We start from the raw sequence: 18,505 nt of genomic DNA, 5'->3' as shown, positions 1-18,505 counted from the left end.
TGACCACTGGACATTTATTGAAAAAAAAACAGCAGAGCTTATATGATTGTTTGCCAGATTACACGCGCGACTGATCGATATAAGCTGTGCTGTTTTTTCAATAAATGTTCAGTTGTCAGTACCGCCCTGTGTTGTCGCCTGCCTCAGTCCCGTCTTGTTTTGCGGTTTTGCTCCTCACGATTTCCTAACAACTGGCCTACAACCAAGCCCTTCTAAATTAGGGTACGCTTGAGATGGCTGCAAACCTTAATTACATTTTACCATTACTTACTATAAATAACTATATTAGGTTTATAATGTATCCTGAAACACGACTACTTACTGCTCAGAGGACAGTTCAGAACCTGCAACGATACGTGTGTATTCTTGGAAACAAACATTTCTTTCATGTTTGTAGACTAAGACTTTCCGAGGAGCATATATATGGCGCGTACTCACTGTCCCTGACCACTTTCCGAGGAGCGTATATATGGCGCGTACTCACTGTCCCTGACCATACACCGAGGAGCATATATATGGCGCGTACTCACTGTTCCTGACCACTTTCCGAGGAGCGTATATATGGCGCGTACTCACTGTCCCTGACCATACTCCGAGGAGCATATATATGGCGCGTACTCACTGTCCCTGACCACTTTCCGAGGAGCATATATATGGCGCGTACTCACTGTCCCTGACCACTTTCTGAGGAGCATATATATGGCGCGTACTCACTGTCCCTGATCTCTTTCCGAGGAACGTATATATGGCACGTACTCACTGTTCCTGACCACTTTCCGAGGAGCGTATATATGGCGCGTACTCACTCCCCCTGACCATACTCCGAGGAGCATATATATGGCGCGTACTCACTGTCCCCGACCACTTTCCGAGGAGCATATATATGGCGCGTACTCACTGTCCCTGACCGCTTCGTAGCTGTCATCCTCAGGCAGCAGCTCGACCAGCGGCAGCAGGTCCGGCTCCATGTTTATGGTCGAGTCCTGGTTGACCACATCCACGGCCGCTTGGAAAAGGATGGCATCGTCTTTGGTCTCGAACAGACCTCCTGTGGAGTAATGTGGAAAAGAAAATAAGGGGGAACGGCGTTTTGGGGAGTAGTAAGTTTTGTTTTGCGAAGTCTCACTGAACCGTTTTATTAATAAACTCCAAGATTATTACTTTGTACGTTTAGAGAAATTGTTATCGAGACCTCTGTTGAAAACCTCAATAAACTTAAATCTGCTGGTAATTATGTTTGCTATGAGTGAGTTAATTCCGTGATACACTGCTAACTAATGCGTAATGTCCTAATGACTAATGTGTGTTCAACACCAAGCGTGCTCTTACATGCTTTTCTATTTCGTCGGCATTTTAAATTGTACAATACCGTTTATTTCATTCAATTTCTTGTGCTCTTTACCGTTTTTCTACTTGTTTTTGGGGAACACCTTTCCCTCACGAAACATTACAAGAATGGAGCATATGAAGAATATTAATCAATACTTTTTTTTAGAACAATGCACACAAAATACAGACTCGTGAAAAATAACCACTAAAAATATTGCATCCGCTGGAATCGCCGCCGTAGCTCGGTTGGTAGAGCTCCCTAAGTGAAATTCGGAGGTCGTTGGTTCGAATCCTAACGGCGGCATGTGGTTGTCTTTCTTCTGCTTTTCTTATGACTTACCCTTCAGTCATAAAACGGCTACACTAGCAATTTTCCATTGGTTAACACGTCAAATAAAAAATAGAAGCATTCAGTTATGCCTCCTTTGGTTTGAGTGGCTGTTGGCTTACTTCGAGGGTTGAAAGATAATGTTAGCGAGCGGCACACTTTTAACACGCGGAAAGAAAAAAAGAATAACAAATATATGTCCCCACTAAAAAAAAAAATTGAATAGATATTTCGCATATGTTTGCTGAGCGTCCAATACATGTACTGAACTATATGAAATTGTTTCCGGCACTCATATAAGACTCTGTACCAGGTGTTTTAGGAAAGACTCAGTAATTTTTAAAATAGGCGTTTTCGGATAAAATTATGGCTTTTACGGCATACTAACAGTGTCGGCGGACACCAGAAAACCGGAAAATCGTTTTAAGTAGTAAGCTGGTTGACTAATTTCTTATAGTTAACTTTTTAAATATTGTAGTTAGGCGTCTCGTTGCGATTAGAGATTTGTAGCCCGTCGTTAGTAATACCCATATCAGTTTTTAGAATTTAGAAAACGCGATTATCCTCGGCGCTGTGGCTCGAAAAATCTTGGCTGCAGCGTACCAAAATACAAGCGCTCTCGTAAAGCATGCAGGCAAAGTGCACGTAACTTCTCAAAAAAGCCAAAATTTTGTCGAGCCACTACGCCTAGGATAACCGCGTTTCCTAAATTCAAAACACTGACATAGCTATCACTAACGGCCGGCTGAATATTCTAATTGCAACTAGGCGCCCAGCTTTAATAGTTAAAAAGTTAATTATAAAAAAACTTACCCAGCTTACAACTTGAAACGATTCACTGGTTTTCTGGTGTTCTCCAACACTGGTAATGCTATGCTGAAAAAGCCATATTTTTACCTGAAAAAAAAAACTACTCTTTAGAATTACCTAAAGGCTGCCCTGAAACACCTGGTATATTTATTGTTCTTACCAAACCCCCGAGTCTAACTCTAAACTCACTGCGCCGCTCCCGTGAGACTAGATTTAACATTCCCAAAGTTAGGTATAGTTTACTCTGACGGAACAAAAGAAGCACGACAAACGCGCTTAGAATCGTCCCCAAATTTTCAGTCGAAGACTGCTTCGCTGCAGCTTTGAATGAAAGCAAAATCAGTACTTGGCACAAGCAACAGAGTCAGATATTTGAACAAAGCTTTGTTCAACGAAAACAAGGCTTAACGCACGAGCTCCACGACTGTTATGTCCCATGTTATTGCCTTCGGCAGAGTTCTATGGCATGCGGAAAGTTTAGTAAATCTCTCGGAGAGGAGAGAATTAATTCGTAGCTAAATGACCTGGTTACCCTCTGTGAGTCAAACGCGGTCGCCTAGTCGTTTGCAGAGGACAACAACGCACACAGACGATTAAGAGTTGGAAAGCGAAATCCCAAACTTAGACTGCTTCGCCGTTCATTATGCTTTCGTTTTACGCTTACTAGGGGTAAAAATGTCAGAGAGCTTCAGCTAGCTTGCCTTCTTTCCTAGCGTTCTCTAATGAGTCCAGTCCTATGGTGACGAGCTGGGAGCTTTCGACAAAAAAAAAATGTCGACCAAAAATCTGGCGGACTGATTTGCCGTTGCCTCCGCAGCTGTTCCGAATAACTTTTGAACATGAGATGAAATTTTCTACTCTGAGAAAGTTTCAGCCCTGGCTTGATGTTTTTTTTTCGCGGTCCCAGCCCAACAACAGGTTCGTCACCACTTATTTGGCGGAAAGGAAAAAAAAAATAAGTAGACCAAACACTCTAGTCTAGCCGACAAGCGAATTCCCACCTCTAAACCAGACATTACTAGCAGTTGTAGTGTCGTCAAGGGTAAATTAGTTATGCTCCAGTTTCATTTTTTTTTACGAAAAAGGGACTGGAGCTAAAAGCTGAAGAAACAGCTTGACAAGTGCCTTATAAAGCCTGGCGGACGTGGTAATACGGCAAAATTCAAGGAAACAGCAGGGTCTTCAAATACATCACGACATCAAAATGCACTGCAGAAAGCAAGAAACAGGTGTAACCACTTTTTCATATGAAAATAAAGCAACAGTTCGTAATATATAACTAATATATAACAAGAAACAGCACTAAAATCTAACAATTTCTACATGGGAATATACTTTGGCCGCAGGAATAACTAACACACTTCTTAGATCGTCCAGATATATAAAAATGTCGTGTGGTCAACTTATTCAACGAAGTAAGCGAAATGTAACATAGATATGTGTATTGTACTGGTCCCAGTGTGTGAGAATATACCATTTTTCTCATTGTTATGTCCATAATACTGAAAGGTTTTCTTGTAGATTTGCAAGAGAAATTTTAATACTAATGTTTTTTAAAGGCTATATAATGGACGTAACACCTACTCGTTTTATACGAATAAAACACTGGGAGAATTTTAATCGCGATTCCAAACAACAACAATCCCCAAACGCCAACTGATATGTTGATATGTAGTTTCTTTTTTTTTTGCCTATAATATGGTATTGAGTTTATTGCTCGTTTGATGAAACCAATTGCTCTGTTACTTTCTTCGTTATGTCGGTCGCCTTCTTCACTTCGTAGAATAATGAGCTTGAACGCTGAAACGTATTTCGCCTTTATTCTCAAAACGAATGGCGCATTCTCATATTTAAGTTCTATAGGACGTCCCCCACAGTTCCACTTTGGGTCCACTTGTTAATATTTCCATACATGAATTGCAATTCAAACAAACAATAAGCGTCTGATTGATTTAATACATAATTAATTATTAAATAATATTTGATTGATTGATTGAATAATTGATTGACAAATAAGGTTATGTTGATGAGTATTAACAAGAGTAGCTCGGAAAAAGTCATTCTCGCTTGACGTTTCACTCATTTATTACTTATTTTTGTTTTTGGGTGTAGCTCAGTCATACTCCGTATCGGTGCAATCACTATGGCTCCTTTAGCAAACCTCCGAGCTTAGCAGTCTCTTGAGCTCGATAATTTCGTTACCTACAGTAAGTTGAATTTGTTCTTTACAAGCTACAAACCTCTTTGTGAATCTACCGTGTTGATAATGCTTTCTGCTAGTAGCTGCGAGCCGATGATCGCAATTTCAGGAGGGACTTGCTTAGTCATCTTTACCGGTCTGGCGAGATGAATTAGGCACAGGACCTCGGCTCGTGTACAACATTCTCGAACAAACATTTTGAAAGTCGAAAAATTTTAACATACTGTTATGGAAATTTTGAAGGCAATGGTCCATTCTTCTGATATGCAGCAATATCTCTCTTTTAAAGCGTTTTTGTCCAACGCACGTAACAGTTAAGACTGCCATAGAAAACCAATGGGGAACGCGTTTGACGATAGCAAAAACGTAATAGAAAAAAAAATGCAAGACTGCCGTCGGGTGATCCGCGAATATATTGATTGTTATAGTGAAATCTTATATTAAAAAATTGGTTTCATAAACGTTTTCGTGCTCAATATGCCTTTAACCAGAACTTTTTGGTACGTCTTTCGTACTATGTTATTGGTCAGTGCATTAGCTCCCTCCATTGCAGGCTGTACAGCGAAATATGGACAAAAGACAAAGAGAAAAGCACACGGACGAGCGGTTACTAACAACTGTTTTTTTTTAAAAAAACATGATAATATGCACACAATGTGCAACCAAGAACACGTGCGATTCTCCAACATGTCTTTTTTTCATGTCCTTCAGTTGTTATTAAGCACTCGCCCGTGTGGTCTTGTCTTCGCTTTTCGTCCGTATTGGGCTCTACAGCCTGAAATGATGTACCAACAAGCTCAACTGTCTGTTTTATTGTAGCTCCAACCACCCTCAAACCAAAAGTACGTAAGAAACTATTCGTAAGTTTTACAGCAGGCGCACTAAGCTTCTATCGTAAACAGCCTTTTAAAGAAGTCGTTCGCGGAAAAGTAAGTCTTTTTTGACCGCCCTGACCGTTACAGAAAAATCCCATTTCAAGTTTCCTGATCTTGTTTTGAGGTCCTCGACCTCTTTCGGCTTTGTAGTCTCCTCTAGGTGTTCTGTCGGAGCAATTTATTACTGTAAACGCAAGCAACAAAATTCCGGGACTTCACCAACTCCAGGTTCCTAACCGCATTTTCCCAGCCAAAAGTTTCCGCATAAGTGTACAAAGCAGCAAGTCAGCCAGTGTATACCATCATCATTTTAGTTAGATGTATCAAGAACGAAGAGGAGTTTCAGCCACTCCAATAATTTCCCACTGCGAACAACATTACGCTTCAAAAACTACATGAATGATTCTAACAGAACCAGACAGTCTACCGCAGAGTACCTGTCCAACCACGCTGTTTCTTTTTCGCTTTCCGTACTAAGAGAAATCAATGAAATAACTCCTTCTTAAGAAAAATAAATCAACACTAACTGGCCGGGGCCCAAAGCCAGGTAGCAAAGAGAAAACAACCGACAGCGGTAGCTACAAAGTCTAAGCAATCGAGGAACGCTCTATCTGTCCTAGCAAAAAAAAAAAACGAAATACACAAAAGCTGAAACGTTTATCTGTGAGAGCACCCAGGACCATTAATAAACTTCAATTACTGGCTTCCGCTGAACGCGGGGGACGTTGAACGGCGGCAGCAATAAATCTGGCGCCACTTTGAAACGATTTGCAGGTGTATTTAGGAAGGAACTAACGTCGTAGGCGATCGTTGGCGCAGTGCGAAATGAAATACGGGTCAAGAAAGAAGCAAAAAATGAGCTCCGAACGCCGAGAGTTTACTGCTCTCGCCCCTGCTTTCGAGGGAATGGCAACTTATCGCACCGAGAACTGCGCAGACAGAAGCCAGTTCCCCAGAGTTTGCGCCGAAACGGCGACTGTGCGGCTAAATGAAGTAAGAGTGCAACGTACTGAAAATTGGAATGCAGGTACGGAGTAAAAAAAAAACACGTGCGTCTAGAAAAAAGGCTTTTCGTTTCCAACAGGAACTCTAACGCAAAAGCACGTGTTCAGTTTCAAATATTTTCACAATTAGGCAAAGTAGAATCGAATGAATATTACCGTAACATCAGGTAAGTAGCTAAAAAGAAATAGTGCAGTTAATTTGTCAGTCGAATGACTATGTATTGACTCAGACCCGCTTTCATTTTTTTTCTTTATCCGAGAAAAAAGCGATGATTATAGTAACACCGACTGCACACAGAATCAGTGGATAACATGCAAAGAAAAAGACAAGCACGGCTCAGCCCGCAACGGCCCAATGTCGCATTGAAGGCCAGATACGAGGAAACAAGTATTGACACTGAAGCAAAGACATTCCAGCGCAATTTCGTCCAGGTCCGAAGCTTTTACTTAAACTACGCCACACGTAGAGGGAAAAACAGGGAATCGATGGGACTGCCTTATACTCTCACCTTCCGGCTTTACTTCATCGCTACTCTTCCCTGACTCCCTGATGACTTCTCGTTTTTTTTTCTCTTTTTTTATGTTGAATAACGTGCTGCCCGAGACCAACACAATACCGAAAACCCGAACCAAGAAGAGAATACCTCAGAGGCGAACCTGATTTTCCGCCGTATAGCGCCATTCTGTTTTTTTTAGTTTTTTTTCTCAGCCTTTTGTTTCACCCTCAGGCTCCGCTCCCGGCTTGCCGCCGAAGTCTCCTGGGCGCAATTTGCCGTCCCGGCTCCTCCGCCGCGGAACAAAATGGACTCGGAGAAGGCCGACGCGCCTCCAGTCTTCGTCGACATCGTAGTCGTCGCTATAGCGCTTTCCCGCCGCACAGCCCCGCTAGCAGCGACGACGGAACGGCCCTTCAGCGCTAGCACTCGCCCGCGTTCCGAACGGCGCCACCGCCACGGCGAAAAGTTCCGCTCGTATAGATCGACTGAGCCGCGCCGGTGCAGAGTCAATGGCTTTTTCTCCCTACTCCCCCTCTTTCGCCCTCCTCTCCCTCCCCACTCACTCCTTTTCTCATCTCGACTCGGCGTTTTCTTCCGGCAGGAGATTTCGTTGGTTCTGGCTCCCGCGTGCTAGCGCCCCGGGCTTGCAACGAAAGACTGCCGCGGGATGTGTGCGTCTGTGGGTCTCGTGTATGTACAGCAACGGCCGACCGACCGGAGTACTGCGGAACAAACATGCTCCTCCGTAATCCCCGGGTAGAAAGAAACGGGCCGTGAAATCCTCCCCTTTTGAAGGTTTGTGTTTAGTTCCTTTTTTCAGCGCGAAGCTAAGTCGCTAGGCAACAAGCTTTTGAATAAGGGAGAGACGCTAAGTCTGTAATTTGCCAGATCACTTCGACCGACTCTTCCCCGGGCGCCTTTCACCAGCAGCGCGGCGGGCCTTGTGAAGGCTGAGGAGCTACTTTCTTGTTCCTTATTCTAGGACTGATTCCTTTATGTTTCCTTTTCTTACGGTGTAGTGCCCTCCCTCCAATGTACGCTAACTTTGCTTCGTTTATAAGTTCTCTACTTGCTTTTTTTTTCGTCTACCGTGTCTCTCGTTCTGTGTCACCTGAAGCAGCAAGGCGTGTGATTAGCAAGACTCCACGTGGGCGGCTCTCATTACTGCTTTCGCACTCCAATGTAGAAGCAAGTAGAGAAAAACTGGTGTCATAAGTTGTTACACGCGGCTTTACAGAACCTCAAGGGTACTGCAGCATCCTAACGGTCGGCTATATCTTTTTTTTTTATTTTCAGTTTCGCTGTACACCGCGGGTGCAATACACGCTTTAAAAGAGCGAGCAAAGAAAGCGATGTGAAGACTAGTTTCCAAGTTTCTGGTGCTGCCCTGACATTTCTCGTTTAATAAATAAAAAAACGAATCTTTTATTTACAAATTGAAGCGAAAAATAAACAGTAGTTTTCAGTGCTTGTTCAAGGAACAAGACTTAGAAGTCATCAGCCGAGACTTCTTGGTCAGTCTTAAACCTGACTCCATTCCAGCTAATAATCATAATAATAATAATAATAATTGGTTTTGGGGGAAAGGAAATGACGCAGTATCTGTCTCATATATCATTGGACACCTGAACCGCGCCGTAAGGGAAGGGATAAAGGAGGGAGTGAAAGAAGAAAGGAAGAAGAGGTGCCGTAGTGGAGGGCTCCGGAATAATTTCGACCACCTGGGGATCTTTAAGGTGCACTGACATCGCACAGCACACGGGCGCCTTAGCGTTTTGCCTCCATAAAAACGCAGCCGCCGCGGTCGGGTTCGAACCCGGGAACTCCGGATCAGTAGTCGAGCGCCCTAACCACTGAGCCACCGCGGCGGGGCCTTCATTCCAGCTGAAAATCACTTTTGTTGGCGCATTCGCGTATCTCAGTTGCACGGTTTCCGCACACGGTGTCGCGAACTGGAGAAGTTTAGAGGTAATTGACTGCAAACAAACAGTTCTTTCACATTTTTATTACCGCTTCTTAAGAACTGTGGCTAGTCCTTAAGAAACGATGCTTTTCGTGCCATGACTGCAACCATTCTAAGTGGCAGTTGCATATGCATTCTGGAGGCTGAGAACTTTCTCAGTGTGCACAATCACACTGAGAAGAGAGGACCGAAGAGAGAAGATGGCGAATACCGATGCGTTCTACGGAGCGTGGTCGAACCAGCTGCGGGTGTTCCAGCGGGAGGCTTCGTTTGAGATCCCATTAACGCATATGCATGAATCGATGCTAAACTATACATTGTTATTAATTTGTTTGCCTACTTGTTTGTTTGTTTGTTTATTCATACTGTCAGCACAGGCCAAGACAGGAGTTTCAGCTTTGCAAACATGCATAACATTGTAAATATCTACATGTGTAATACAACAAAGAGAATAATATCAACGAAATGTTTGAACAAATCTACGTTTTGCACATAAATGAAAATGCGTAGTACGTCATAAATTACTAGATGAATTGATTTAGGTGCGCGTAGAAATGTTTGAAAAAAGTCCACAAGTCATCGCACTCAGTCCAAAGCATGTTAAGTAAAAAAAGGCATACATGGCATAAGTAACCAGAGCAGTTATAATCAATGCTGGTCCCATGGACCGAGGAACCAAGGGAGGCAAGAGAAATCGCTGACGGGACACTTCAACACTATCACGTCATACCTTTAAAGGCGGAGCTTAAATGACCCCCACATTTACCATGCCTTCCACTGACTCCCGGTAATATGGTGTAGCTCCTATACATATGCTAAACCAGAAATTTCTTCCAGAAACAACAACTCTTGAAAATCTCTGCATACGTCAATTGCCGTTTTGCCTAGCGTACTCTATCGTGTTGCAAAGATATAATTATTTCCGTAAAATACGCACTAGTTCTTCTAAAAATACCTACTCATCAATATTATCGTCTTGGCAATTGCGCCCAGTTACATGAAATTTGCAATTTTTTTCAGAGTTCAGTTAAAACGCCGTTCGGAACCTTAGCAGGTGTTTTCGCACCGCACAAGTAAACTTCTCTAAGATAGAATGCGCTCTATAGCAGTGGGTAATGGATAACTGAGCTAGCTTCGCAAACGTTCGTCAACCATTTCTTTTCACTATTTTTTCGCACAACGTACAGAAAACAAGCTATTTTGCTAGGCAATAATATTTATTCAGTAAATAATGGAACAGCGCTCCGCAAACCCGTATTTGTAGACACTCTAAACAACCGAAATCCCCCTTTTTAGCCAGACAACACTCGGTGCAGGATAAATGACTCTCGCATTGACCCACACGACCGAATCAAAGTTCCGGACCTCATCTTCCTACCCTACACCCTGATGTCTAAGGCCTTACGTTTTCATTTTTAGGAGCCCACTCTACTACAATAACCGCATGACCTCCACATTACTTCCGCAAATATATCACGTAATTGCGTTTCTTTCCTTACTCACACTTCTGCCTTTCCGTGTCTTAATGTTATCCCTATCCGTTTTCATGTCATAGCTGACTTTACTTTCAACAACTAAATTTTAAGCATTTTGTTTAGCCTACAAGCTTCAACCGTTTGGTGACGATGCAAGTGTATAATATATTTATTTTGAAATGTTTTGCTAAACATCTCTTCCTAATTTCAGAGTTGCTGCCAAACGTGCGTTAACCGATTATAACTATATGTAACCCCAGATTATTTTACTACGCGAGGCGTATGCATCTACCGAACACAAACGCACATGATATGCGCGATATTGAGAATCGCGAATGAGCCAAACCGACCAGTTTGCGAATTATCGAGTAACGCGTACGACAAGGAACGTGTGTCGCCTTCGAATCCCGGCGAATCTCTCGAATTCCGGCGACGCGGGCGAATTTACGCAGACACTGAAATTCTGCGAGCACCGGCGCGCTGCGACGTCTGCGTTGTGCCCTAGAAAAGTGGACGTCGCTGTTCCCATCTCGGAGCGTAGTACCTAGTTTAATGAGGAAGGGACCGGAAAAGTTCGAATGCTCATCCGAACGGCGACATTCTAGTTTCGCTCTCTAGATCCGGTTTCTCGATGCTCTCTGCGGTATAATGGACGCAAGGAGAGATCAGATATGCACCCGTGCTTAAGGCGCGGCGTGCCCTCATTCCGCCCATTAAACTTCAAGGATACACTTTAAATGATTCTTATCAGGTGATATTATACGTTTAATGTGTTATTTTTTCAGAAAGAGAACTTAAGAATGTGCGTAGGAAAAATAACATCGGCGAGCCTCGTTTTCGGAGAAAAGTACTCCGGTGTTTCCTATTTCTGCACTGCAAACACGAATATGCCTTTATGGGAGTGAAAAAGGAGTCAGCTGTCCTACAGCGCACTCTCTTTTATGAAACGGACTGCGCTAGAGGAGAGTTTAGTTCCTTTTTACTCCTTTCTTTATAGAGTGTAGTTGGGTTCAGAAATTCCATCAAGCTAGGGAACACCGTCTGAGTCCTTTGTTGCATCCTCCCTTTCAGTTCAACCTCTCTATAATGCTTTACTGCGATGCGGAATTCCCCCCCCCCCTCCCTACTCCCTCAAACACACGCACAAAAAACAATTTCATTCCTATGGAATTGAATATTCAGGGGTAAATAGATGAGTGTGCAACTGTTGCTGCTCGAGCTTGAGTGCATCTGTGGGGAGAGGGGGATCAGATAACAGTGGTCCTCCTCTATAAAAATTTTCGATGAGAGTACGTGGGCGTGTTAAACAGTGAGAGCATAAATGCATATATGTGCGTGTAGGGTCTTAAGTACCAGTGCGGTGCGCACGAAAAGAAATTGCCACAGCTGACGGACGACCGGAGGGAGGAAATCGCAAAAAGCTGCGCTGTGATATCACGAAGACACCAAGAGCTATAGTTCGAAACAACTCAAGAACGAAGGGGCTAATGCCCATCAAAAGATGCCCTCCAGCCAATAGCGTAGACCGATTCTCACGACGTCATGGTTCATCCCCTTTCAGCTGCTAACGAGAAATCGCAGAGGGTGGCAGATGAAAAAGGACTAACTGTGACCTAACCGGGTTAACCATTCCACCATGAAAATTAGTTTACTTCATTGGCTGGAGGGATCTTTCGATCGGCAACTGCCGCTTCGTTCTTGAGTTCTATCATACTACGGGCTAGCCGGACCCTGTCAGGCACAGTTATCTTTTGTAACGAAAATTTGAGGCGCAGCCCACTTTACGCAGTGCCAGGTCACTTGCGATATAACGCATTACTGGTGCTTGAAAGCGGAAGCGATCGCAGCAGAGTAAATTTTCCTCGCTATTTACTCTATTGCACGCGAATTACGATCCACGATATGCTTCGCAGCTTTGAAACGACGAACAGCATGGCAGGTGACCAGTGGCGTGGGGTAGACGAGACGCCTGAACGATGCGGTGGTTCAGTGGTTAGATTGCTCGGCTACTGTTCCGGAGTTCCCGGTTTCGAACCCGGCCGCGGCGGCTGCGTTTTTGATGGAGGCAAAACGCTAAGGCGCCCGTGTGCTGTGCGATGTCAGTGCACGTTAAAGATCCCCAGGTGGTCGAAATTATTCCGCAGCCCTCCACTACGGTACCTCTTTCTTCCTTTCTTCTTTCACTCCTCTTTATCCCTTCCCTTACGGCGCGGTTCAGGTGTCCAACGATATATGAGAAAGATACTGCGCCGTTTCCTTTCCCCAAAAACCTTTTTATTATTATTATTATTATTATTATTATTATTATTATTATTATTATTATTATTATTATTATTATTATTATTATTATTATTATTATTATTATTATTATTATTATTATTATTATTATTATTATTATTATTATTATTCGCAGTTTTGCTGTGTTCGCTTTTCGGTTTCACTAATGATGCGCATTATATAATGGTTGTTTTAATACGTTATAGCATATACTGATACAAATTTTGAATGAAATTGTAGACTTGCCCACCTCGTATTTAATACAAGACAACGAGTCCCTTAAGTCCCATCAAACATTTGCTCTCACCTGACTTAGAACGGCGTTCGTATTAGTCTGGCCACTAATAGGGTCAATAAGTGAGTTAAAAAGCAGATATATCGTTGATCCCGACAACCAGGCAAGACGCGCTCTTGGTGTACAGTCGTACCTGGCCAACAACCAGTGCCGAGAAGCGGCTATACAATGCGCGCGAGTGAGCGGCTGTTCTATACGGACATCCCCTGTTCTACAGTAATGGGAACGAACTGGAAATCTCGTCGCCGTTTTCTTTTTTTTTTTGCGACAGGAGCGCGACACGAGCGCTTCGTGTCTCATTGTTCCAGTGTCGTCGGAGCCTCGCTTATGGTAATCCCTTTTCCTGCACACTACGCGTGTGCTCCTATAGAATAGCTCTTCATTTCTCTTCCGGCGTCCCGGCATATGCTTCCCTGGAGGGCTCCTTTCTTCACTAAGGCCAAGGCTGGTAAATGAGGCTCTCTATTCTTTCTATCTCTACAAAAGAAAGCTGGTGCTTATTAATATACTACAGAACCGAGACACATATGTGACTGCAGAGTCCAATCACGCTTCTTCGTTTTGTTTTGCCGTTGCTGTGACGTTCCCTTTCAAATACACCAAAATCCACCGAAACTGATAGCTCGTACGAGGGCAAGAAAAAAATCATATTTTCCATTCCCATCTCATTATTCTTTTTCGCGCCAGAAGTGCTCCAACGTTGTTTAAGTTCCGAATTAAATTTCTCGAAAATAATTTTTTTAAAGCCATCTGCTCCAGCCAGCTATCTCTTTTAATAAATTATTAGTAACGTTCTCTAAGCCGTTGGCTGATAGGCAGTCAGTGCCTCTGCACTCAATATGTCAAGCTTGCCATTCCGCTTGCTGTCTTTAACTCTTGGTTTTAACAGTCCTGTTCAAGGAGAGCCTAGCTCAAAATTAAGCTCTACAAAAGTGGCGAGACAAGTCATATCAGTGATGAGCTTTGCAGAACCTAAAAATGAAGCTAGTTTTCGGAGCAACGTATTTAGTGTCCACAATTTAACATCGCCAGTACGCCTAAGGGCGACAAGATTGAAATACTATGCAACTGCTAATTTATCTATCACTCTTAACACGAACTTAATAAAGCTTGAAGCCCAAACTGGAGAGGTTGTGGGGTATACTCACTCGTTTATTTCAATGGCGCACGCTAAGAGCGTGTACCATTTACTGCATTAATTAATTTTCTCTATATGGGTTATTTTTTCCTTGGCTTTTTTTAGACTTTCCGATTCTAGGATTTTATCTTTTTTTTTCATTCGTACGCGACAAAAGCAATACAGATCGGGCATGCACTGCGCGGCTTTAATGACCCGTACAACGAGCTCCCGAGAGCAGCTCAAATGTGCTTACATTAGTGCCATGAAACCGGACAATAAATGCACAAGAATGGGGCCCCCCATTTTGTTCGCTCCAGCGCGGGCGAGCTTTCAGTTTCGCGTCTCTAGACGCGTCGTCCAAATGAGTCCGGAATGCGGAAGGAGCCGTGATACGCGGTAATAGCCGCTGGAGCGAGGTGTCACCAGGGAGACAGCGGTAAAGGCACGCCGCCTCGTCTGCATAATGTCGGGCGCTTCTGTTTCCGCCGTCTCTTTCTCCGCCGCGACAGTGCTGGGTTGTTGACCTCGCGGTGCTAGCGCCGTGCCCTAACGCAGCGTCTGGGAACGGCGACATGGAAAGTAAAGAAGGAAAGTAAAGAGGGAAAGTAAAGCGGGGAATTTGCTCTGATCTTTTGTTCTGACAAGGCGTCGAGTGCTGAAGCTCACGCAAAAGCTCATTCTGCTGCGAAGAATTTGAAGAAAGCGTTAAACGAACGAACTTGCTTTCTTTGGTCATTCAGCGTACGGTACTCTTGTATGGGAAAACGCAAGCGTGAGTGAACAAGAGGGTGCGGGCGATTTATTCTCGGCAGTCGAAGTGACTAAGGCATTTTGTACGTACGCGAACAATGTCGCTAATTGAGAATGTGCTTGACTTACAACTTGGCAATCTGTACCAGAGGAAGAGCCGATTATAGAGAAGAGCTAGGCTAGTTTGCTCCGTGTTTTGCTTAAAGAGCAGCCCAAATATGAGAGGAGGACACTGAAAAGCCAGTGTCGTGTTTTTATAGTGTCTCTATGGTGTCTATGCACTTGTACTGCTTTGTTTTTAGAAAAAGGGTAGTCATTTCAAACTCTTTGGCTTTGTTCATGTATTCTTGTTTGTACGTCGCCCTCCCACACTTATGTAATACCTTGTAAAGGGTCCTTAAAGGGTTCTATGATTTATTATCATAATTATGATGATGATCATTTCCACGAGGTGTTTGATCGAACAGACAACTGGCAACAAATCGGAGAACTAGTTCTTCTTCTAAGCAACCCTAAGCGAGACCGGAATTGCGAACAAGTATTAAAACTGTCAGCCTATAAAAAAATTTTGTTCCGTCTGAGCTTTCTGATGCTTTATTTTAAAACCAGTATACCGAACATTCATTTTTAAAGCGTGCCTCTGTTTCGAGTCTTCTTTTTCGAGCAGCCGATCTTCTCATAACTGCCAGTAATTTGATGTAGTTTTTGTTTGCCTTGACTGGTAATTAGCAGAAAACATTTTGTAAGGTTTCCTAAACGGTGTTGGTAGGTAACACACTTCGCTCCCACAAATTTAAAAAGCTTTTTTTTGTGTGTGTGTGTGCACGTAGTGATGACAAACCCGGCGGAAACCTCAATGCCAGAAAGCACAACACGTTAATTTATGTTATGTCTAAGATTCACAATTAATCCTAGCAAGTTTTAGCTTGAACTGGTAAAAAAATAACGTGTTTTGAAATGACCCATTGCTTTCCCTTGATTTAGAGAGATGAGCATCTTGAGAATGCCTTACGTAAAAGCTTTCGGGATCTTGATGACTCAGCTTGTAATCGTTCTTTTTTTCTGCATGAACTTTAAAAAAAGTTAAGAACTCTTGTTGAGCACCAGAGTGCGTATTCAACAGAGCGAGCCTTGTGCTTGTTCATAAAGAGTGAATGTTTTCGACACACACATATCGATACACAATATCGTCGCCATACTTTTCGCTCAAGGATTCTATTTTGACCTGCGCTTTTTACAGATGTGCGATGTTTTCCTGTTTCCAAGGCATGAAATCCGCGCTCCAGAAATTTCTCTCTTCTTTTGCTGCAATATAGGTACCAGCGTCTAAAACCGCGGAGCTATCCAAAGGTTTATGTGAAACCTGCAATGTCACCCCGAAGTATAATACAAGACGACTAATTTCTTAGTTGATGCATAAGTGTGTGTTTCCTTAGCGTCTCTGCCAGGTTTCATAACCTATTTGGTTCATGTCCTTGAAATTTCTTGAAGAATGAATTTGTTTTACTCTGTCTGAAAAAAGGGGAAGTAGCCTTGGATGCTCACGTAAATCCGAAGCCACTGGCCTGATGCCTTTTATGGGCTCTTCACAAGTCATATAGATTTTTAAAAAAAACGGCATGATAAAAGCGAATAGTCCCGTTGTACTCTACAAATTGAGGAAGCTCTAGAGCAGTGAACCATTTTTGTTTTTGTTGCTTTCCTTTCTAGCTCTTTCCTTTCTAGCTCTTTCTTAAGCAGCTTCTTCTCAGAGTTCTAAATCATGGTGGGACTTTTCTCGACATACCTAAAATGATGAAACTGCAGAGCCTTAAAGTTCGAGAGCACGTGGTTGCAATTGTTCTCTTCGCAAAAGTCATTAGGAAGAAACGTTTTCTGCCAATGCTTAATGTCAATTTCAGACTGAATGACCATGGGGAATAAAAAAAGAGAGCGCCATTTTGCAAGGAATTGGAATGGTGTTTTCTTCGAATCTTTTCTTAAGGAGGTGTTTACACGGAGACCTTGCAAACTTTTATAGGACATCATTAACAGCGGAAGTCACGCCAACTTGAAAATATTGCCTCGCTATCTCTTTTTGTTGTTGAAAGGTAAGTTCTGTTTCCGGAAGGTTCAACAGGGCATTGCTCGCACTTTAATTATAGCCTAGGAATCAAAGACTTAGCGCACTCAGAAACGCAGAGTGACTATACATTTTTCATTCCGTAAACCATAAGCCCGGCAAGCAGTAAAAACCAAGAGCCGACAAGAGGCAAAATCGCCAATCTCATCTACCGCCGAGCTGTGCTTCTGACATTTCTGTCATCTCCAGTGGCGGCGTGGAGAGCAATTAGGCGAGGCCAATCGGGTGAATGACTTTGCTCGACTGGGGGTTTCGCAAACCCGACGCAGAAAGAGGCCGAACTAAGTAATAAGCGCCAAGCATTTCCTGAGCTATTCTGAAAATATTTTTTATTACAAAATTTATTTAATTCATTAATCGATTAAGAGAACGGCGCACACGGTTCCTTTCTGTTTGGCTAGAGGAGAGACCCATGGATTGCGCCAAAACATAACTAATGATGGTGTTATCCTTTCCGTTTATTTCCGAATGATGTAGAGTGCTGCTCATGTCAGTAACCTCTCGATCTTTTGATTTGGGCTTCGCGTGACAGCTGCTGCTCATGACAGTATTATTCGAAGTAAATTTTACAATTTTCAGTTTTTATCTTTCTATTAGTGCTTGTAAATGAGCTCTTTGGCCATATTTTTCTTGCAATTTGTTTTTTTTTTGTTAGTAAAGGAATCTTTCCCAGTGTGGCAAAGCTCAGGGTGCTCTGATTTCGATGTATGCTATGAATTTCGTGCGCCGGTTTTTGGTTTTTGTATACGGATGTTCGAATAGTACTTTTGCAACACTGAATTGAGCACCAATACTATGTCTACAAGTCTAATCGAGTACAAATGTAAAAGTGATACATCCGAAAAAAAAGCGAACGGATTAATTTTACGAATATTCGCGACTTTTGGAAATATTCATATCAGACGAATAACCATGCGAAAAGTGGCCTCGGCGTTGAGGTACGGCTCTTGAGATAACGGAGTTATAGCTATAGCTTTTAAAGTACGTATCTCTGATTTTCTCCAGGGGCTACTCAATAGTGCATTTGTTTGTTAAATCAATGACTGTGACGTCATGCGTATAGGAAAACTAACAATTCCTAGAGGTGACGAGAAGGGATAAACCAGCGCTACATTTCAGTAGTTGAGAATGGTAAGAGCTGCGTATGAGCCATGGTCTCCGAGGTAGCGCAGCAAGGCACGGTTTGATAAATTTGCCCGACCACTGCAGCGTTGCTCACTCTATAGAAGGCTGTGCATGAGCATACTGAGCTACACCGCACGAATTGGCCAGGTCATAGATCTAAGTAAGCCCTCCCATCGCGGCAGCATATTGTGCGGCGTCGGAGTGGACCTTGTTTCTGCATCAACCGATGAAGGAAACAACGACATACCTAATTCGAACTTTTCACCTATCATTCGAAAACTATTCGAGAACTTGACAGCTTATTGAATTTGTTTCGAAAAAATTCGAGCCTCTAC

General features: G+C 43.0%; 1 protein-coding gene across 1 annotated transcript in view; it reads right to left on the bottom strand.

Moving 5' to 3' along the window:
• LOC144098953 (glutamate receptor ionotropic, kainate 2-like) overlaps positions 1–18,505 on the bottom strand; it is a 112,348-nt gene that overhangs the window by 80,919 nt on the left and 12,924 nt on the right. The window contains exon 2 of the mRNA XM_077631941.1: positions 899–1,048. Coding sequence (XP_077488067.1) covers positions 899–1,048 — 150 coding nt within the window. The remainder of the gene's footprint in view (positions 1–898; positions 1,049–18,505) is intronic.

This window comes from Amblyomma americanum, chromosome 7 (genome assembly GCF_052857255.1).
Source record: "Amblyomma americanum isolate KBUSLIRL-KWMA chromosome 7, ASM5285725v1, whole genome shotgun sequence".
NCBI classification, from domain to species: domain Eukaryota; kingdom Metazoa; phylum Arthropoda; class Arachnida; order Ixodida; family Ixodidae; genus Amblyomma; species Amblyomma americanum.
Note: the sequence above shows the minus strand (reverse complement) of the source record. Positions and strands in the feature narration are given on the sequence as shown.